The following is a 21,704-nucleotide window of genomic DNA, read 5'->3' as shown; positions in this document are numbered from 1 at the left end:
GAACCGTAGCCAGCTTCACGATGGCCTGGTCCGAACTCATAAATTGGATAGGGTCAGGGTTGCAGGTTTCGGATCTGTTTACTTTAGAATTTGAGGCTTTTGCTCGAATTCAAAGTACTCGATGCTGACTAAAGGTTTCGAATCAAACTCAAACGAATTTTGCAAGCTCAAATTTGTGGATTTGGGAGTTGCGAGGTCGATTATTTAGGTGGAGAGAGAGCTATTAGATGAAGAAGATGGGTGGGTTAGGGTTCTTTGAGCTGGAATTAGGCGAGAGAGATTTTCTCTCTCCCTCTTCTTTGTGTTTCTCTCTCTACAAAATGAGAAATGAGGGTTGGAATTTTTGAGTAATCCATTTATATGGAAGGGCAATTTGATAATTTTAAGTTTTAAAGAAAATCTTATTTCTATCCTATTGTTGTATACGTCGTGTGTGCATATTTGAAAATTTCTATTTTAGACCCAAGATTAAGAAAATGGATCATTTTTGTCTATTTCCCAAGAAATTATATCATATAATCGTTGCAGAATCCTATTTTTCCATCTCTATTCTCTCGTAAAGAAAAAGAAAAGTGTAATGTTATTTCTATTAGAGATATGATACAAATGATGATACAAATTGTAATGCTATCATCTATCTGATAGAGATGTGACTCGCATGTCTTGTGTGTCCGTTATCTCTATTAGAAAGATGATACAAATAATGGTACAAATGTATAATAAAAGTAGTATTTTTAGAAGAAAAAAAAAAAAAATATATATATATATATATATATATATATATATGCATTTTGTCAAGTGAATGGCCTAAGACGGCCCTTTTCAAGAGAAAGGGATCGGATCCTTTTCTTGGAGATCCTAAAGATCTCGCAATAATGTTTGTTTATCGTAAATCGTATAATTAGAAATTATTTAAATTTTAAAATTTAAATATAAATATTACCTGATAAAATTAACCATATAATTTACGATAAATAAACATGATTGTAAGATGCTTAGAATCCTTAGCAAAAGGATTCGAAGAGGAACCTTTTTCCCTTTCCAAGAACCGTGAAAAATGTAAGGGAAGATTTCCGAAAAACACAATCCTTTTCTTTTTAGTGATTTTTCTTAAAGACTAGAGAGAGAAAGAGAGAGAGGTGACGTATCCAAGTATCTTATTGAATTTGTTGTGTTGGGCGTCAGAAACGAGGGGGGATGGTATGGGATGGGATTGAGGGGTGAAAAGGGGATTTAATTGGGGGTGAGTGAGGATAGGGAGGAAGGCAAGAAAAAGAGTGAAGGGAGGGTTTCATCAGAACCGAGGGAGGGGAAAAAGAGGGGAAGAAGAAGAATAAGTATGATGACGATGATAGGGTTTGTTCGTTTGGCCAAACATCCATCCTTGTAAACGTAAAATATGCCTCCTGTAGCCTCTCTCTCTACGAGTAGGATTGCAACCATCCGTCCAATCTCATCACATATCTTCTCTGCTGTCTTTTCTTTTCATTTTCTTTTTTTAACCTAGCCTCCCCCACCACCAACCCCCCTTTTCTCTCTCTCTCTCTTCTCTCTGTGAAAGAGTACTAAAACCTAGCTCTCAATTAATTAATTACACCCACAACCTTCCATCCTATTTATTGTGAGTACTAAACAAAATAAATAGAACCCATCTGTCCCCTCCTAACCCTAATTCCTCATCCACTCCATATATACATCTACGTTATCGCTGGCCATATCTTTCTGTGTTAGAAGAATCGTCTGCGTGGGTCTCGTTGCTAGTTCTGCAAACTTGGATGATCACGTGGGTTTTGCAAAGAGTTTCTTACAGAGTTCTTTGGCATTCTGTCCACCTCCCCCTCTCTCTGTGGGTCTGTGGCTCAATGGATGGAGGTGGGCATACTGCCAACAGAGCTCTGTTGGCTTCTCTTTGTAAAACCCCCGTGACGACATAGATGTATCTTTAACCAGTACTCGATCTTCCTCGTGACAATACGGTAAGAATTCTTCGTCTGCAAGGGCCTCAGTTTCTGATACTGCCGCTCATCCTGATCATTCCCCAGTTTATTAGATTTTTCTGTTTTTTTACAGATCAGATGCTTTTTTTGGTCCCATAATTTATTGGTCTGTTAATTTGCTGGGTCCAACAATTATATTGCCAGTTGAGCACCTCTTAAACAGTGCAATCATCACCAGTGAACTCTTGCAATTTGTTTCTGTTTGATCAATTTCATCACCTCATTTTGGCTAATTTTCTTTTTAATAATTGATTGGTACCGCGACTGCTGATGATTGGGAAGTAGCTAGCTAATGGAATCCTAGTTTCCATATGGTTTTTGCTTACTTATGTAGATATATATATACCCAATTTCTGAAATCTTTAATTTCTTACCTCATAACTAAGGGGTTCAATTTTGCTCTCCAAATATTTGGTAGTACTTGTAAAAAAAATAATTGTTTGCATGAACTGTTCAATTATTCCGATCTATCTATAGTTAGGGTTTTCTGAGTATTGTCTGTTTATTTTTGGGTTTATTTTATTATTTTTTTTTTTGGAAAACATTTTTGGGTTTTTTTACAAGGGAGCACGACAGAGAGGCCCAAACAAGAACCAACTTAATTAACCCAGCTAGGGTTAGCAACACCTAAGAGATCATATCGTAGGAGCTGCAAGCAACGAGGTGGAGGAGGAGGAGCCATATACACCTTATATATAAACCCAGATTTGCAGGAAGTAGCGAATGAAGCAGGAAGCTCTCTAAACACAGGTAGCATTTGACGAGGGAGGTCAAGTACTCGAAACACAGTTAGTATTTGATGATGGACAAGAAGTATTAGAACACTGTCAGACCAAAAATGATGGCTAAGGCTTCCTCAAGTTTACGGATGGATCTAACTTTTGACATTAATGTTGTTATCTTATCATCAGTGACTCCTGTTTTCTTTTCTTTTTTTCTTTTTTTCTGAATGTGTAATGATGCTGATTATATGTGAGATTAAAAAATACAAGGGGGGTAATATATCTCAGTGATTATGGCATGGCATGCATGCATGCCTGCCACCATTGTGTTTAGTGTCAGTAATTTGTGTTTTAATTATGGTTTTGTGGTGGACCAACGTCTTTTAATATCATGACTGATGAGGCCATGGCAGCCCTACCACTCACTTAAGTCAAGAGAAGTAAGAAGAATACGAATACCTTTCTATATAGTCCAAGTCTCTGCTATCTTCCACTCTTCTCACCCAAGGCCTGTACCTATTTTCCATACCACCTAAACAGCAACGTAGGATTATGATTGAACCACTGACGATGCCAATAAATAACGCAGATCAGAAACATCACCGAACACCCCTCTTTAGATGGGACAAGGATTTTTCCCCTTGTCATTATCTCTCTCTTTCATCCTGTTTAAACGGTTAAGATTTTATTTTGTTTTGATCTTTGTAGAGAGGGAAGAAGAATTTTTGTTTTTTGATCTTTGTAGAGAGGGAAGAAAATAAAAAAACCGTGAGAGGAGGGGAGGTGAGGGGAGGGGAGGGAAAAAGAGTGGGCCGGGCGAGAATAACACAACTGTGAGAATAGGGGATGGAGGGGAGAGAATAACACATTTCTATAACGGGGATATAAACGAGGGGGATGGACTACTTTCAACTAGTCAGAAGCAAAAACGGCAAAGGAAGAGAATTGATGAACGCGAGCCTCCCTACATACCTAATTTATTTTGAATAAACGCCATGCAAAATTGAGTAATGAGTGTTTTGTGGAGTGGAGCGGGATCGCTTTCTGCTGTGTGGTGGGCCGGTGGCCACAATCGTTTGTTGGCTCTATATATGCCCCTCATCGCCTTACCTGCGTACCACACGCACATGCGGGTTTACATCACGAGCTCAGTCAATATTCCTTCATTTTATTCAAAGAGTAATCTTTCTTCCGTTGACCTTAACTCCAGGGTAACTGTTGCCTGGGGTATTTTCTACCTCTACATACGTAGAAGAAAATGTGAAAAGAAAAAGGAAAATTACCATGTTTTGGCAGCAGAGAATAAGAATGTGAACACTTTCACTCACCCTGCAAGGCTGCAAGTGATGAAAAGAAATCTGCAGATTCACTTCACACACACACACACACACATATATTATTCGTTTTCATGATTGATGAAAGCACGTTTAATCCCTGCATCTGTTCAAGGAAAGCATTGGAACGAGAACAACCACCATCACCAACCATTGCCACAGTTTACAATAAAGTTTTGAAAAAGAAGAAAGGTTTTTAATTAATAAATTAAAACTCCTCATGAACCTGTATAAGTACTGCCCACAGACACAAATGTGTTGAAATCTAAGCTTTTATTTTTAGACAGGATGACCTCCCACATCTGTCAACCTATTAATCCTCAACTTGTTTAATTCAAACTTAAAACTTTGAATGCACGAATATTCTAACTTAACCACTCGATGAGTTACAAATGCCCTTATAAATACTTAATTTAATGGGAGTTTTAACAAAAAACTCGCGGTACTGTTCACTTTAACGAAAAACCACATTTTTATACTAAAAAATCAATCCTGGTACTATTCACTTTGTCCTTTATTTTGTCCTTATGTTAAAACTCAAAGTTTTCAAGCCATTTTCATTAGTTTTCCTTAATTTAAATGTTCAAAATGTGTCATTCAATACAAACAAATGAGTATTTAACCCAAAGAAAGTGATATATATATATATATATACATACATGTATGTACATATATCCCCTTAGCTCATTGTTCAAGAATCATTCAATAATTGTATGCATGATTGTCTGCATACGTAAACATCGTTATATAAAACTAAAAAGAAAATACAGACGATCAAGTTGGTAACAAAGTAAATTTAGCCTAATTTTAGCATGGTAGAAATCTGATACCAATATTACAATTTGCCTTTTGTTTTTGGTCGTCGTAAATTATAATTGTGATATCAGTATCTTGCATATTAACGCATACTGTTATTTATTATTATATTTGGTGGTAAAGAATTGTCTGATTGCATTACACATTCGTGTCCATATGGGCCGGGGGAAATCATATATCCTCTTACGGGACCAAAGCTTTCTCTTCTTTTTACTACAAACTTCGATGATTGTTTTTATGGCTCGTGCTATTCAGAGGTGATAATACAAATCACCTGGAACACACACAAACACCTTTTTCTTGTCTTTATGATAAAAGACATTGGTCAACTGGACATATTTGCTGTTTCTTTCGGTCCACTCACCATCTCTAACCTTTATTTTTCTCGTCCACATTCCTACTGTTTTACTCTTCTTATCATTGTCGTTTGTTGCGCAGGATTATATACAATTGCTATTTGAATATCAATCAAATAGTTTGACGTGGGAAGACTTTGTATAAAATTAAGACGTCAAGATAGTTAGTGTAGTTTAAAACTAATTATGCGACTACATGAAAAAATCAAAATACATAACGAAGTGCAATTGATTTCTGACACTATTATCTTGGCATTCCCATTTCATTTAAGTCTCCCTCGCAATGTGAGGGGGTCAGACATACTTTGCATAGAGGACCACTCATAGGACCACTCAATATGACATTAACCAATAAAGCAACACATTATTTTAGGGCACTAGAAATGGCCTAATGATACAACATGAAGTCTCAGTTCCATACTTGTAAGTTACTACAATGATTCCTAGTGCAAAAACCTTCCGTACAATACAAACGTCAGCTCGTCCTTTTAGCATATCCGTTCATGTAAGTCCTCCTTTATCAATGCGTATGGGGTGGAGGATGAGGACGTCGATTATCATCCTATTTGGTGTAAGTCTTATTGATATAAATACATATTAACAACCATAGTGCGTGGGCATAAATTAAGTAAAAGCTATATCTATAATATTTCTAAGCTACTTGTTCCAAACAGCATATCTGTGACCACAGGTCGCCAGTGTCCACTCCCTACCGGCTGGGGACCATGAACCATCCCCAATTTTCATGCACACTTTCTCCCCTATCATAGCAGAGTAGAGATTCGGTTGGGCCTCTAGGATCGTTATAGATGATCGGCTGTGAATGTCTTGACGCTTCCTGATGTCAATCTGCAGACAAGTGCCAATGCTAACAAATGAGAAACTTTTGTTCAAAAGACATCAAGTCGGAAAAGGGAACTGCCTATACTGCATACCAGTTTCACAATCTGATCATGAATGGAATCACCCCAATCATAGAAATGATCGTAGAAAACTGTTGGTATTCCTGGGTGCGTGAGTATGTACGAGTAACCCTGCGGAAATCATGGACTTGGAGGTTAGAGAACTTGCACTCCAATTTTTAGGTGGATTTGAAGAATTATTCTCATATCAATTAGAATATAGCAGCTGCCAGCAGTAATAACATCAATGACAGGAACTGGATTTCCCATCTAAATGCAAAGCATTTGAACTTAATAAACAAGTTTTCGTACCTCCATAACATGATTTGAAGGGAAGGGCCAATGAGCCTGCGAGACAAAATGATTATAATGTGAGTGGATTTCTTACTTTCACTATGGAACCAAACGGCCAATCTCTGAAAAGATAGGTACCACAGTAACATAAACGTGATACACTTGTACGCAGAGAAAATGTAGTTGTAATGCAGAGAGTATTAATCAGGGTTGCTTAGGCCCAAACTTGACTTGTTCAGCCCAAAAGATTGTAGCCTAAGTTCCCAATGATATTTACTTCAGCACAACAGAATAGTAACAGTACCTGCGTTGAGCCCGTATCATGGTTATCTAGGAAGGTGACAGATCGAGAAGGCCACCATCCAACTACACCTGGTGGCTTCCCTTGGGGGTCGCGCAGGCGCCACAATTGTCCTTTAACCGCTTCCTGCATAGAATGCATGTATAAATGTCCAAAGTCTAAACAAGAAGATAGGAGGGGAAGGTGGCAACCAGAAGAAAAAGGAAAGGGAAATGGTACTCATTGATTAAGAAATATTTTGATGAGTATGGACGTTGTTACAATCTGGAAAAAAAGGTGGCAAGTACTACGGATACAGCAGACTGGACATACTTGTGAGGAGTACTAGTATTCATAGACGAAGAGATACTTTGATGAAGATTGCTACATGATTTCTTTTCTTATATATAATAAAAAGGTTAACCACTCAATTGATCTAATGACCGGGACTCATTATTATTGTAAATGTCCATCTTAGTGAACTGTTGTGCATACAGTGTGCAAAGGGGTGGGCTGCGGTTGGATATGCCAATCTGTTTGCAAATGGAATTTACCTGAAGAATTCCCTTGGTTGTAAAGTCAAACGCAGTTGATAGCTGTCCTGTGCCGTTGATCCAGTTTACTATCCGCTGTCTGTGGCTATCTGCGTAACATTATCAATCATCATAAAGATCAAACAGTCAGCTCAAATCCTCAGTAGAAAGAGATTTGATCCCTGAACCCAATTAAGACAGCAAATTACAATACACATCAAACGAAAGGGCAAAAAGGAATGCTATCAACAGGGCTAAGCTACCCTTTATACGGTAGTATGCAGTGTTAAACTTATTAATTTCTTATAGAGTAATATAGTCCAATACCCTGCACATCTCGAAACCATATAATCCAATACCTTGGTTGTAATCTAGGCCATGACCGTTGTAGTTGCAAGAATCCCAATACTCCCCAACAGAAAAAATTGGTTTTGCTCCTTCAATGTATTCTTTCACATATTTTGCCGAATAACTATTGTAACATTGAAAACACGTAAAGGCCAAATAAAATCAAAGACATGGAAAAACGTACGCGGTGCATAAACCCAGTTAAAAACGAAACTCAATTTTATGCAAGTATAAGTCTTACCCCCTTGCAAAATCAAATCGGAAATCCTGAAAACCAACATTATTACGTAGCCACTGCAGCCATCCTGTAATATCTTTTCGAACAAAAAGTTGGCTATGATCAATATTCGGAACCCCATGGAAATTGTCCCCAGTGCTTCGATTACCCTGATATATAAAATACAGAGATATTCAATGAGCTCAACAGACATTGCATCATGAATCATGCAGAGTCATTCAAGCAGTGACAGATTTCATTACCAATCCACCGGTACAAGATGTGACAGCACGTTCATCCCATGACAACGAAATTCCATCATAGCGGTTGTACTTTCCACCATGCCCTCTAGTAGTCCCAACACGATGATTGATAACTATGTCAGCCATTGCTCTAACTTTATGTTGCTTCATTTTATGAAGTAAGGATTTTAACAAGTTCTCAGATCCATATTTAGAATTGAGAGAATATATGTCCTGCGGAAGGTAACCTATAATAAGAGAAAAAGAAAACAAACATGGTGATCCAATCATTTATATGCAGAGAGCACAAGAAAACAGCCTAGAAATTTTGTGCATCCAACCTTCCGGTGCAAAGGACTGAGTTGAAGGTGGCAACCATGCTGATGTAAAACCAGATCTTCCTATATCCGGAACTTTAGTTTCTAAATTTCTCCACCAATCATGTTTATGAGACTCCCAATTGAAGGCCTGTAGATATAGTTCGGTCAAATCATATTCTTGATTAAGCTGAGAGCTATGATAGCTTTAATGCAACCAAAACAATTTACCATCATTACAATATCAAGTTAAAAAAAAAAAAAACGTTTACATCATACAGCATCGACCATTTACTTTTCCAACAATCCAGAAGACCGCAGTTTAATCACTTCAAATAACAGGATTACCATATTCCATAAGGACTATATATTATATGTATAAAATGGCTCCAACAAGATGTTGAACCTATCTTAATATTATGCGGAAAGTGTAAAATTTACCTGAAAAAGGATTTCTCTTCCATTGCGCACCGCTGCACCTGCATATGAATTCAAAAGCATTCTTTAGTGTCAAGAAAAGGACGATATACAAAATGTTCTCCATGAACCAAACTTTCAAACGCCAGCAAAGTATCACATTAGTATGAACACAAGATAAACTAATGAGCCTAATCTATGCTTATTCAACAGGTACAGTTAAATTCTCAATGTTCATGATTGAAATTTCCAAATTCACAAGACAAAGTAAGATCTGCCTTTTCATACGGCCTATCTGAATCCCTTATCCCCTTTAATCAAAGAGAAAATTAATGGAAAGCATCGGCAGGCGAAAGCAAAAGCATACCAATGTCAGTCTGCTGCGCGTTCTCTCGTGAATCCTGCATTTCATCAAAATGGAAGGTTAGAGAAAAGAAGTCCTCCAATCTTGTGAGTGTGCGTGCGTGCGTGAATGAAAGAGAGATTGAGAAGGCATGCATACATTACTTCCGTAACCCATTTGACTCAGGATGTAGTTTCCCAACTCGGCCCCGGATTGCAGGTAAGGCACGGGCGGTTATCCTACATGGATGAACGACATGAGTGCACCAAAACATTGGCAAGACGACACAAAATGGAGGAGAAGACAATGAAATCTTGGTGATGATATACGTTCATCTGTTTCGTCTCATAGTCCGCAAGAAAAAAGTCGTACAGGTTAAGATTAACAAAATCAAACACGAATGCAAGCATAAGTATATGAATAAATGCAGGGCTTCAGACTTTTGGCATTCTTAATTAATACGAATTCAGCAAGTTTTCTAAGTGATGCGATCAGAAGCAATCAGAATTACAACTGCAAAATTCGCACGGGAGAAAATAGAGACGTACCGAAGGCTCTATGGCTGGCTGCGAATGCGATTGCGGTTGCGGTTGTGGGTCTGGGGTTGCGCCGTTGGGCAGCTTAAATAGGACAGAAAAAGCTGAAAATTCGAGGGAGACCACCGAATTCGAATCACGCGGACGCACGATACAAGTTGAAGTTGAAAAGGTGACGAGAGAATATAGATATTCTGCTGTAAAAGGAAGAAAAAGGATTCGATATCGAAGGGCGATGGCAGAAGGGAGTTGGAATTTGGAAAGGAGGAAAACAAGAGAGATGGAAATGGAGGGAAGGTGCGTTGTGAATGGCGGGATCGGATGTTTGGCTTTGTGCTTGTTAGGCAATTGGGCACGTTAAGAAAAATGATGCGTTGGACTTGGACGGTGATAAATCATTCATGATTTCGTAATTCCAAGTACTCTGCCGGGTTAAGAAATTGACGTGCTGCAACATGAACCGTTGAAACGAGGTATTGATATATTCAAATAATATGTGCATAAAAAATATATTATGCCATCAACTCATACGATATGTAAAGTCTTGTCGGAAGTGGCTACAGAAACAATAAAATAATGATAAAGGTTGCCGACGTTTGTCAACTAAAGTATTTCATCGAGGTGGCACAATAGATTACATATAAGAAGAGAGAAAAGAAGGATAAGAATGATAAAAAAAAAAAAAAAACGTAGAAATAGAAAGAAGATGTTATAATTTAGCTTGTCTTGATGATTTATACAGTTAAATAAATACACATAAAAATATACATGAAGTTTTTTAAGTTGTCGGCAGCCAATGACCCCGCTAATGTTTGACTTTGTGACCATACACACTTTCTTACCATGGTGGGTTATCTCCATAAGCGGGAAAATACATTGAAGAGGGGGATGACTTTACATATTCTATGTTAATCCCTTTTATTTTCTAGTTACACTTTTTGTGTAAATATAAACTTATATAAAATGAAAGAAGATGGAGATAAATATGGTGGAGATGAGTATTATTCTTACATCACAGCGTGAATTTGAAATTTGTTGGTTTCCTAATTTAATATCTAATCTAATAAATTTAAATTTGCCCCCAAACATAAGTTTTACGTTAAAACTCATATTTGACCCAAGAATTGGAGTAAATTAGGATAAATATAGAATCTAAAATTTGAGTTTTACTCCAAAAAAGGTAGGTCTAAAAGCATGAATTTTTTTTTCAAATAAAAAATTACTTTAATGTACAGGATTTTTTTAAAAAATTATTTTAATGTCTATAATTTTTTTTTTCTTTCATAATATTTTCCTTTTTATTTTATTTTTTATTTTTTGAAAAAAAAGGCAAGTAAAACATGGTCACATTCTAGGGTTTTATCAGGGTACAGAGAGAACTACATATCTCCACAAAATGCCTACAGCGGCCTGTTAATGAAAATGGAGTCCTCGACCAACGTTAACAAGCCCCACTCTCATCACTGAACATGGAGAACCCAGATACGAAACCCACTAGATCACCACCGCCGCCCCAGCCACACGAGCCAGAGCCCAAGAAGCTCAAAATGTCCACCAGCGACGACGAAGAAGCCACCACCACCACAGCCAAAACGCCCAGGTACAAGCGTCGAAAGGTTGCAATTTTCTTCGCTTATTTAGGTGTGGGATACCAAGGAATGCAAAAGAATCCAGGCGCCAAAACCATCGAGGGCGACCTCGAAGAAGCTCTTTACCTCTCCAACGCCGTCCCCGAGCAGGACCGCAACAGCCCTAAGCGCTACGATTGGGCCCGCTCCGCCCGCACCGATAAGGGGGTCAGCGCCGTGGGCCAGGTTGTCTCGGGCCGCTTCTATGTTGATCCACCGGGATTCGTCGACCGCCTCAATTCAAACCTTTCTCCTCAGATTCGGATTTTCGGCTATAAACGCGTCACAGCGTCGTTTAACGCGAAGAAGTTCTGTGATCGGAGAAGGTATGTGTATCTCATTCCTGTGTTTGCTCTTGATCCGAGTGCTCATCGCGATAGAGAGAGCGTGTTGGCCAGTCTTGGGTCTGATCAGGAGTTTGTTAAGTGTTTGGAGTGCTCCGAGAGAGGGCGTAAAGTCGGGGGCTTGATGGGTAAGCGCACGTATGAATTGAGGGGGACGAGTTTTGAGCTAGGCATTTCGTCGAACACCAATGAGGCTATGGTTGAATCTGAAATTAGTGAAGAAATTAAGGTTCTTCCCGGAAATGCTGGGGATGATAATTCGATTTCTGAGCCCAGAAATGAAGTTAGCCTTAGCATTAATGAAGAAACTAGGGTTCTTACGGAGAATGCTGGGGTTGATACTTCGAATTCTGAACTCAAAACTGAAATTAGCATCAGTATTAATAACAATGAAGTTTCTGAAATTGAGGTTGAGAATAATCGAGCGGTCCCCAATGAGGCAGACGCTGCTGATTTGAATTCCGAGTCAATGAATGATACGAATGTTAGTCTTGGTGAAGAGAAGGCTAATGGAGACGAGAAGACAGAGGAGGGAAGTGGAAGGGGAAGTGGATCTTGTTATGGTGAGAAGGAGAGGGAAAGGTTTAACAAAATTTTGAATAGTTATGAGGGGACTCATAACTTCCACAACTTCACCACCAGAACTAAAGCTGTAGATCCTGCTGCTCAGCGCTACATCATTTCGTTCAATGCAAACACCACGGTTACAGTTGAGGGTATGGAATTCGTTAAGTGTGAAGTTGTGGGGCAGAGCTTCATGCTTCATCAGATTAGGAAGATGATCGGGCTTGCGGTGGCAATCTTCAGGGGATGTGCTTCTGAGTCATTGCTAGAAAGGGCATTGCAAAAGTAAGTACTTGGATCATCATAGTATGTTGGTGTGTGCTTTTTGTTTTTTTTGACTCTGAGAGAATATGTAATGTATGCTTAACTGAGTTTATTATGCACAAAATATAGGGATGTTAACATCAATGTGCCGACGGCTCCTGAGGTTGGTTTGTACTTGGATGAGTGCTTCTTTGCGTCGTACAACCAGAAATGGGGAGATAGTCATGAAGAACTGTCAATGAAAGACTATGAACAAGAGGCAGAAGACTTCAAGATGAAGCATATATACGCTCACATTGCATCCACTGAGCATAAAGAAGGTGTTGTGGGTCTCTGGTTGCACTCCCTCAACCACCGTAACTATCCGGATTTAGGTCCTGCCGAGAACCATGGAAACACCGCCAACGGAATAAGTGCTGATGCGGGTAATGTCGCCCCCGAGTAAGTTTTTTTTTCCACAGGGAATCAGGTTTCTTCAATGAAGACAAACTCTTATGTCTTTTAGGGAATGATGAATTGCTAATTTAGTCTCTGAATTATCATGAAAATTAAGTTTTTAAACTATTTTTTTTCAAAAAAATCAATCCTTGAATTAAAAAAAAAAAAAAAAAGTGTCAATTACATCCTTAATATTAGATTTGAAGATACTATATTCAATTTTTCGTCAATTTAAGTCACGTTACTTGCATGTGATACACACTGGAGGGTAGATTGGTAATTTTCTTTTATAAAGAAATAGCGTATGGAGTTAACTTTGGTGGATAAATTAGACGTTAAATTCGCGTCCTATATAATATGTTAAGGGCTTATAGGCGAGAAAATAACAATATTACATTCTAAAGTGTGAAATGACTTAAGTTGACGAAAAATTAGATAAAATAGCTTTGAATATAATAGTAGGGAAGAAATTTGTAATTTTTAATAAATTTAGATACTTATTTTACTGAAAAAATAATTCATGAGCCTAATTTTTACTAAAATAATAATTCAAAAACTAAATCGACATTTTACGGAAAACAAAAAATGTAACTTCGGCTCCTGAACTTAGAGTCCGTTAACATCGCTCGGTACTTGAATTTGGCAACATGAGGAACATTGGTCCTTCACTCCAGCTTGTGAGAATTTTCGTCAGCACGTGAGCCCGTGAACATCATGGGCCTTGGCTTAACGGCCCAGTTTCATTTCCAAATTCCAGAGCGACCTTCCCAGTGGTCCAATGTAAACTCAAATGTGGTGGAATATTTTTTATATGTAAAGTTGAATTGAATTAGAGCGACAGAATATTGTTCAAGTGAGAAGGAAAGCCAAACCTCTGTGGCGGGGGGCGGTGGGGTCCTTCGTGTCTACCAGCGAGAATGGAGGTGGATTGGACCCAACTACCACCAGAACTCGCCGAATCAATCTCCAAAAAGCTCACAATCTACGCCGACTACCTCCGATTCCGGGTGGTGTGTCACAGCTGGCGAGCCTCCGTCCCCAAAACCCCGCACCACCTCCCTCCCCAGCTCCCTTGGCTGATGCTCCCCCAATCCCAGCCCAACCAATCCCACCGCGCCTTCTTCAACATCTCTAACAGCAGAGTCCACTTCCTCCACCTTCCAGAAGCTTCTCACCGTAAGCGCCGCTGCGGCTCCTCCCACGGATGGCTCGTCATCCTCGACGAGACCCCTTCCGTCCTCCTCGTTAACCCCCTCACGCGCGCCAAGCGCCACCTCCCTCCGCTCTCCACCTTCCCCAACGTTGTTCGATTTGATTACGCCGATGTTGGCCGAGAATACGCCCTCGTATCCCCGTCCGGTGACGTCTACACGCGCAGCCTGACCCAGATGCGCGATTCGTTTCTGAAAAAGGTGGTCCTTTCTTCGAGTCCTCTGGAAGCCAGGGGCTTCACTTTCACCGCCGTAGCGATTGTCAATCAAACCGGCGACTTGGCGTTTTGCAGGGACGGAGACCAGACCTGGACTTTTATCGACGGCGCACAGTCGTATTCCGAGGATGTCGTATCTGTCAACGGTTTGTTTTACGCCGTCGACAAGAAGGGCACCGTGGCGGAGTGCGATGTTAATGGTCCGTCTCCGCCTAGGGTCAGGTTAATCCGAACGCCGAGACTAGAGGATGCGGACATGCGATATTTGGTTAGTTCAGGGGATGATTTGTTGTTGGTGAGTCGGTATTTGCAGATTGATTATGGTTTTCTGGTGTACAATGCAAATGTAAATTACAGGACAGCGAAATTTGATGTTTTTAGGATGAATTGGTTGGGGGAGAGGTGGGACAAGGTTGAGAACTTGGGTGATAGGATGGTGTTTATCGGTGAAAACTCATCGTTTTCATTGTCGGCGTCTGATTTTCCGGGAAGCCTTGGAAACTGCGTTTATTTCACAGACGATTATTCGGAATCAAACAATGAGAGCGGAGTCTGGGGATATGATTCGGGCATTTTCAAATTGTGGGATGGAACAATTCAAGAGTTGCCCCCTTATCCAAGGAATTCGAATTATGAGGTGCATTGGCCTGCCGGTTCTCTACCTCTTTGGGTAACTCCAAATCCATGCTGATGCAGTGAAGGCAGGATCATCAATTCAATTGAATGGTAAGTAATCGCAATTATCCGGTGTTAATTGTAATGTTAAACGATGGTTTGTATATAATTATTTCTATGTTTTCTGTTTCGTGCATTTGTTTATACATTCTATGTAATAATTGACACTCTACTCTGCAGTAATCCATTATATATCAATGTTTAATAACACAGATACTGCCCTTTTGTATCAATCTCTCTAGTAACTTGGTGTGCAAGGGAGGTGACTTGTGGTGTTGGATGGTTTAGGTGATAGGGTGATGAGATTGGTTAACGTTGGCCGAGTGGTGTTTAGATGATTTAAACAAAATGTGTCATCGGAGAAACTCTCATACGTCGCCGGATGTGTATCTTTGTGTCGCACTAACGCTAAGAGCGTTGTGTGCAGGGGGATATGATCCGGTTACACGGCAGATTCCCCTCGTCTCAGATGGACTGATGTACAATTTGTCAATGACAGATGAAACATTGTGGTGGTGATTAGTTTTCGTTTTGTAGAAGCAGGGATTCTCAAATTTTGCTGAAATTATTTGGCAATTGGCCTATGAATTAATGGTGATTTTTTGGACATTACCTGTCTACTTCACGTGGCTAGGCCGGACGATAGGTTAGTATTGTCCTTTAGCTATTGCAAGTGGCCTTTCGGGGCCGGTCTTTTTAATAACGAAGACAAAACCTTTTTCTTTAAAGTAAATTGTAGCAATAGTTCTTCAATTTTAATCAAATTGGAGCAATGGTCTCTCAACTAAAAATTCATTACCATTGATCTCTCAACTCATTAAAGTGTTTAGCTATGGTCATTTTCGCCAACTTCGTCAGAATTTTGTCAAAATGAGTTATGTTGGAAAGACCATTACTATAATTGGAGTCCCTCAATTCATCAAAACGTGTAGCTATGGTCAGTGTCGTCAATTTCGTCATAATTTTGTCAAAATGATTTATGTTGAAAGGACCATTGCTACAATTAGGTTATAGTTGAGGGATCATTGCTCCAATTGAGTTTAAGTTAAGGGACCATTGCTCCAATTGGGTTAAAATTGAGGGATCATTTCTCTAGTTGGATTAAAGTTGAGGGACCAATGGTAATATATTTTTAGTTGAAGGATTATAGTTGCACGTTTTGATGAGTTGAGAGACCAATGGTAATGAATTTTTAGTTGAGAGATCATTATCCCAATTGAGTTAAAATTACGAGATCATTGATGTATAGGGAGAGGGTACGATTTTGATTTTGTTTGACAGAAAAACTTACAACTTCGTTTGGTTTCGTTGAATCGTTTCCTGGATACACACCTGGATCTGGAAGGGCTTGGAACAAAATTGTAGTAAAAACATTTCTAACAAAAACGCATCGGTGCACAAGTGTTTCTTACAACTGAGAAACTATGCCTACCTATCAAATTTTGGACTGAGATTCATGCTGCGTATGGCCAAACCGGAGAGCCTAATGCCATTTCTGATGTGTTTGTAAACGACCCAGACATTCTTTACTGAGGAACCAAGTACGAAACAGAAATCAAACCGATTTTTTCGGACTTGAAATTTTCGTACAATTTGAAGTTACTAGGAACAACCTAAAACAAACTCATATCCTCCAACTTAGGTGCAGCCTAGCTAGGCAATACAACGCATGGAGTACATGGAAACAGCAGGCCAATCCAGCGTAGACGACGTCATAGAAGACGCAAAACAGGAAGCTTCGTAGACTCTGGGGTGATCACTCTCTAATCCATAATCCATGATCGGAGGGCACTCCAGCTCCTCATCGTAATCGTACACCAACTCCGGAACCTCCACCTCATTCCTCCGCACCTGGTTCCACAGAAACTCCAGCCTTTGCACATATTTTAGCTTCTTGTACAACCTGCAGGTCCACCAATAAAACCACAAGCCACTCATCACCATTACCATTCACTAACGTGCGCCATGGGTCAACGTTTGATAAAACTGTTAGTTAATATTTGATCGTGTTAATAACCATCTTAATTAAATATGCATCGATGTTTGTTAATTAGTGTTACGTAATGTACCCTCCGGTGAAAGGGAGACGACCAAAGGTGGCGAGGAAGAGCTTGGCCTGCAATCCCGGGTGGAGAAAGTAAACAGCTTGGAGGCGATCCTTGATGGCAGTCGTAATTGCCTCGTAGATGGATTGGAGGGTTGAAATTCCGGTTGTCACCGCGATTCACATCTGTGTGCACGTACACCACCGAGAAGTAAGCCTTTTCCCCTAACTTTGGGAATATTTTCTCCTCCAAGTACTTGTTCACAGCCTCGTTGGTCACACTTCGAGCTGATCGTGAACATTTAACATAACAAAAATAAATTCAGCATAACAAATTAATAACGTCTTAATTAAGCAACAAATATTTTATCTTGAGTTTGGTAGCGTCGAACTTGTAACTAAGGAGTGCGCTAAAATAAAAAGACATTGGATTTTTTCAAATAATTACCTGGAAAGAACTTTCCAACGATGCGAAGAACGTTTCGACCATGTTTGTCCCGGCCTTGGATGTTAGACACTTGAAGTTTCTCAAGGAGGTGTTGCTGGTCCGACAGAGTGTTGGTATGGAAGGAGAAGAAAAATAATTCATTTTTTATAAATTTTTAACTTTCTCGATTTAGTTGTATTTATTAATTATATAGTGGAATTTGCGAAAATTAAGCAGAATATGCTCTGGAAACGGAAATCCGAAAGTGTGAAAAGGTAAGAGGGGATGGAGAGGGTTGCTTTTGCTTTTAAGTTTTGAGAGGGATAACGATGATAAAGCGTTGCTGCAAAGTGCAAAGCAGCGTTTCTGTTTCTCGTGATTATATAGCGAGGCGAGGCGCCCAATTTCTGGATTAGAGTATGCAAAATGAAAGAGAATATTTGCACGAGAACATGATTTGGTACACAAAATATATTATAATTGGTTGGAATCTTGATAAAAAAACATTAATAAAAAAAATTCAACCAATTGTAATATGACATTTGATTACGGAACGTGTTTTAGGCACGTTGAAAAATTTCTCGTATAATCTTTTTGTTATTATAAAGGACCAGTTAGTAGCTTCATCATGACAATACACATTTCAGAAATCGAGATAATACACAGAGGTATTTCAGCATTCTCATAACCACTATCGTGTGATTTCCCAATAAAAAATTGAATCAAATGCCGGATAATGGAGCCCAAACAAATGAGTGTGATGGAGGATGATGAGCGAGGGCATTGAGGTGGGTATATTCTTAAGAATCTTCCGAATGGTCTACCTCGGTGCAGGTAGTTTACCAAGTTTGCAAAGTGCCTGTGGATTCAATGGATTGTTGATAATTGTTTGATATAATTAAGGCAATATTTTCATGATTATTAGTAGCAGCAAAAATGTGGTTGGGAACGTGACATAGAAACATCTACCTGTAAATGGTCTACGTCCATGGTAATATTTAAGATATGGTAAGAACAAATTACAATTTAATTACCTTATGTAATTATCCAAGCAAAAATATTGAAATTCGTGAAATTTACACATTCAAAGTAAATTAACATTTAATCTTGCAATAGAATTAAGGAAACAGATCCCTAAATAAGGGTTGTTAACCCAACTAGATCATACTATTCAAATCGATATTAGTTGATATATATGTTCATATAAAATAAGTGTGTATGGTTGAGATAACGAAATAAATAAAGCGAATTATATTGTTTTGATAATATATGGTTGATATATATATGTTCATATAAAATAAATAAACGATATTAGTTGATATATAGATGGTGGAGATAATGAATGAGACCCACTAGGACCAACTACCACCCGTCCAATCTCGATGGAAACTTTGCAAACCCTTTGTTCTTCGTAATTCACCAAACTACGTACATAGGCCAAATGACCGATTAACTAATGCTACTTTTATCGAATATAATTAAGTTAAAACCGTGGTATAATCATTGATCAACATGTTATAATCTAATATGCAAAATGCTGAGGAGACTCTCGAAAATGAGATATAATGTTAGCACAAGAATTAACGTTAAACTATGAAATAGCAGAAAGTCAGTTCCACTTTGAAAAAAATCCCCTAATCATTTTTCATCTAATATAACAAGGTGTAGCATGCATAGTTTGAAAGGTCCACCGTAACTTCTTCACAATGTGGCCGGCACCCGACCTCACCTTTAACAAAACAAAAGAAAGGGGTGTTCCGATAATCGAACAATGAATAATTGCTTCAAGAGGTTGAAGAAGTTGAAAACATAAGAAGAAGAAGGATAGATAGGGGCATTCCGAGAATCGAACTCGGGATCTCTCGCACCCAAAGCTAGAATCATACCACTAGACCACATGCCCTCGTGGATGCTTTTTGAACTTTTGAAATTTAATATTCAGGTATAACTTGGGGGAACAAAACAAAACATGCTGTGTTAATGAGTGAGAAGTTGGAGCTGCTTCCCAAAATGTTTCGAGGCCTTTCAAGTCCTGGATATTAGGCAAGCCCTGGATTACAATGGAATAGCACTAATCTGGGAAAATTAAACCCTACTTTATGTTTTGGGCCATCCATGTCGGCTCAGTTTTAAGCCCATAAAAGGCAGAGAAAAATAACATTACACCCATCCCCTAACATAATTTAAGGATGGAAAAAAATACCGGAAATTTCAAACCATACCAAAACCGAACTGAAAAAAGTCCGAACTGAAAATCTCGAAAATTTTAGTACTGAAACCGAACCGATTCCGAATTATTCGGTATGGGATTCGGTCTCACATCTTAACATCATTTGGTATTCATGTCCCGAACCGAACTTTAATAAATATATTTTATATATGTATATATGTTGGAACATCTGTAATAGCCCTATTATTTCTACTAATTAATGAAACTCTCTTTGTCAACCAAAAGAGGGAGAAAAGACAACTTAGTCTTCTATCATACAAAAAAAATGATGGGCAAAAATGTAATTTCACATGTCCAAATTTTGCTCTTTTTTTTTATTTATTTAAACCTCACCTACATATGATGTTAAAATATCTCTATTATGTAAAATAAATAAAAATAATAATAAAAACCAAAACCTCCCGCTCCCTTCCCGTTATCTTTCTCTCTCTCTCTCTCTCTTTCCCTCTTTCATTCTCATTTTCTAAAAAAATGTGTAGGCAAATGCTAGTATATTATTAAAATAAGTAAAGTGTAAAGGGCCTATTATATTATTAAAGACACATCCCTACTCACTCTCTCCCATCTCTGCCTTCACCGAGAGTTTCAGACTCTCTGTCTTTCCTCTTGAATTCGAAGCTCAAAAGCCACCCACCCACCCATCCTCTCACAATTTAACTTCGACCAACTCTCTCCACTTTGGGCACCACCACACCTCGTTGCTTCATCCCCACCTCCAATTATCTCCAACGATTCTATGTGTCTTGGGGGTTTCAAATTGGGGGCTTGGGTCAGGAGGAAGACGCGTGTTTGACTATCTCTTCACTTTGTCTCTCTCAACCTTCAATCTTCATTGATTCACTCATTGACTCTTTTTTATTTGGGGTTTTAATGCAGGTTTGGATGATTTTAATTTCAATCTATATGATTTGGATTTTGATGTAGGTTCGGTTTCTAGAAATTCCGAAATATTGAAAAATATTTTGGGAATACCGAAATTTTAGTTTGGGATCGGTCGTCAGATCCCCTTCCCAAAAATAATCAATTTGGGACTTGATATACTATTTTTGGTTCGGTATCCCATATCAAACCAACCCTACATAATTTATAGTTTTCTACTTTACCTTCAGTATAGATATTTTGATACAATAAATTAGTTATAATAAATTGGTATTAAACTTGTTGTTCATGGGAATCGAATCTAAGATTTTCATTTCAAGTGAATAAGACTAATACTATAAGATCCCACATTGCCTAGGGGAGTGATCCTTATATGTACATTCTCATCCCTACCTAGCACGAAGCTTTTGGAAGCTCACTAGCTTCGGGTTATGTCGGAACTTCGAAGTTAAGCGAGTAGCGCGCGAGAGCAATCTCATGATGGGTGACCCACTGGTAAGTTCTCGTGTGAGTTCCCATAAACAAAACCGTGAGGGCGTGGTTGGGGCCCAAAGCGGAAAATATCGTACTACGGTGGAGTCGAGCTTGGGATGTGGTGGTGCTCGGGCCGGGATGTGACAATTTGGTATCAGAGCCTAACCCTGGTCATGGTGTGCCGACGAGGACATCGGGCCCTTAAGGGGGTGGATTGTAAGGTCCCACATCGCGCAGGGAAGTGATCCTTATATGTATATTCTCATTCCTACCTAGCATGAGGCCTTTTGGGAGCTCACTAGCTTCGAGTTCCGTTGGAACTCCGAAGCTAAGCGAGTAGCGCGCAAAAGCAATCCCATGATGGGTGACCCACTGGGAAGTTCTCGTGTGAGTTCCCAGAAACAAAACCATGAGGGCGAAGTTAGGACCCAAAACGGACAATATCGTGTTACGGCAGAATCGAACCCGAGATATGGTGGTGCTCGGGCCAGAATGTGACAAATATTAAGTAACAAAAATTTGTATTTACTTCATCCCTATGATTTTTAAAGACCATAATTTCATACTGCATCCTACTATAGGGGACTCTTCTACTAAATTTTTTTTGTAACTATAAATCGCTAGCTAATACGTATGTAAAACTAACTCATTGAA

At 39.0% G+C, this 21,704-nt stretch overlaps 3 protein-coding genes, 1 long non-coding RNA gene and 1 pseudogene across 4 annotated transcripts; 3 read left to right on the top strand and 2 right to left on the bottom strand.

Moving 5' to 3' along the window:
* The first annotated feature begins 1,207 nt into the window (after nucleotides 1-1,207).
* LOC125479182 lies at nucleotides 1,208-3,062 on the top strand. The gene is made up of 2 exons (XR_007259859.1): nucleotides 1,208-1,976; nucleotides 2,562-3,062. It is a non-coding gene; the product is annotated as an uncharacterized LOC125479182 (long non-coding RNA).
* A 2,507-nt stretch (nucleotides 3,063-5,569) lies between these two features.
* Nucleotides 5,570-9,936, bottom strand: LOC125479337 (probable alpha-amylase 2). The gene is made up of 13 exons (XM_048588544.1): nucleotides 9,667-9,936; nucleotides 9,278-9,357; nucleotides 9,143-9,176; nucleotides 8,800-8,837; nucleotides 8,383-8,509; nucleotides 8,063-8,289; nucleotides 7,824-7,969; nucleotides 7,594-7,706; nucleotides 7,256-7,344; nucleotides 6,726-6,848; nucleotides 6,440-6,475; nucleotides 6,161-6,259; nucleotides 5,570-6,074 (listed from the first exon to the last, which is right to left on the bottom strand). The coding sequence occupies exons 2-13, from the start codon at nucleotides 9,293-9,295 to the stop codon at nucleotides 5,883-5,885; spliced, it is 1,242 nt and encodes a 413-aa protein (XP_048444501.1). The 5' UTR covers nucleotides 9,296-9,357; nucleotides 9,667-9,936; the 3' UTR covers nucleotides 5,570-5,882.
* A 1,090-nt stretch (nucleotides 9,937-11,026) lies between these two features.
* Nucleotides 11,027-13,018, top strand: LOC125479336 (pseudouridylate synthase 1 homolog). The gene is made up of 2 exons (XM_048588543.1): nucleotides 11,027-12,475; nucleotides 12,584-13,018. Exons 1-2 carry the CDS (start codon nucleotides 11,124-11,126, stop codon nucleotides 12,897-12,899), a joined length of 1,668 nt encoding a protein of 555 aa, XP_048444500.1. The 5' UTR covers nucleotides 11,027-11,123; the 3' UTR covers nucleotides 12,900-13,018.
* Nucleotides 13,019-13,170: 152 nt separating this feature from the next.
* LOC103927275 (F-box protein SKIP23) lies at nucleotides 13,171-15,229 on the top strand. Its single transcript, XM_009336177.3, has one exon. The coding sequence runs from the start codon at nucleotides 13,810-13,812 to the stop codon at nucleotides 15,010-15,012; it is 1,203 nt and encodes a 400-aa protein (XP_009334452.2). The 5' UTR covers nucleotides 13,171-13,809; the 3' UTR covers nucleotides 15,013-15,229.
* Nucleotides 15,230-16,248: 1,019 nt separating this feature from the next.
* On the bottom strand, nucleotides 16,249-17,603 carry LOC125479130 (annotated as a pseudogene).
* Nucleotides 17,604-21,704: the final 4,101 nt, after the last annotated feature.

The sequence above is a fragment of a genome, unplaced genomic scaffold (assembly GCF_019419815.1).
Source record: "Pyrus x bretschneideri cultivar Hongxiangsu unplaced genomic scaffold, Pyrus_bretschneideri_v1 Contig28, whole genome shotgun sequence".
Lineage (NCBI taxonomy): Eukaryota > Viridiplantae > Streptophyta > Magnoliopsida > Rosales > Rosaceae > Pyrus > Pyrus x bretschneideri.
Note: the sequence above shows the minus strand (reverse complement) of the source record. Positions and strands in the feature narration are given on the sequence as shown.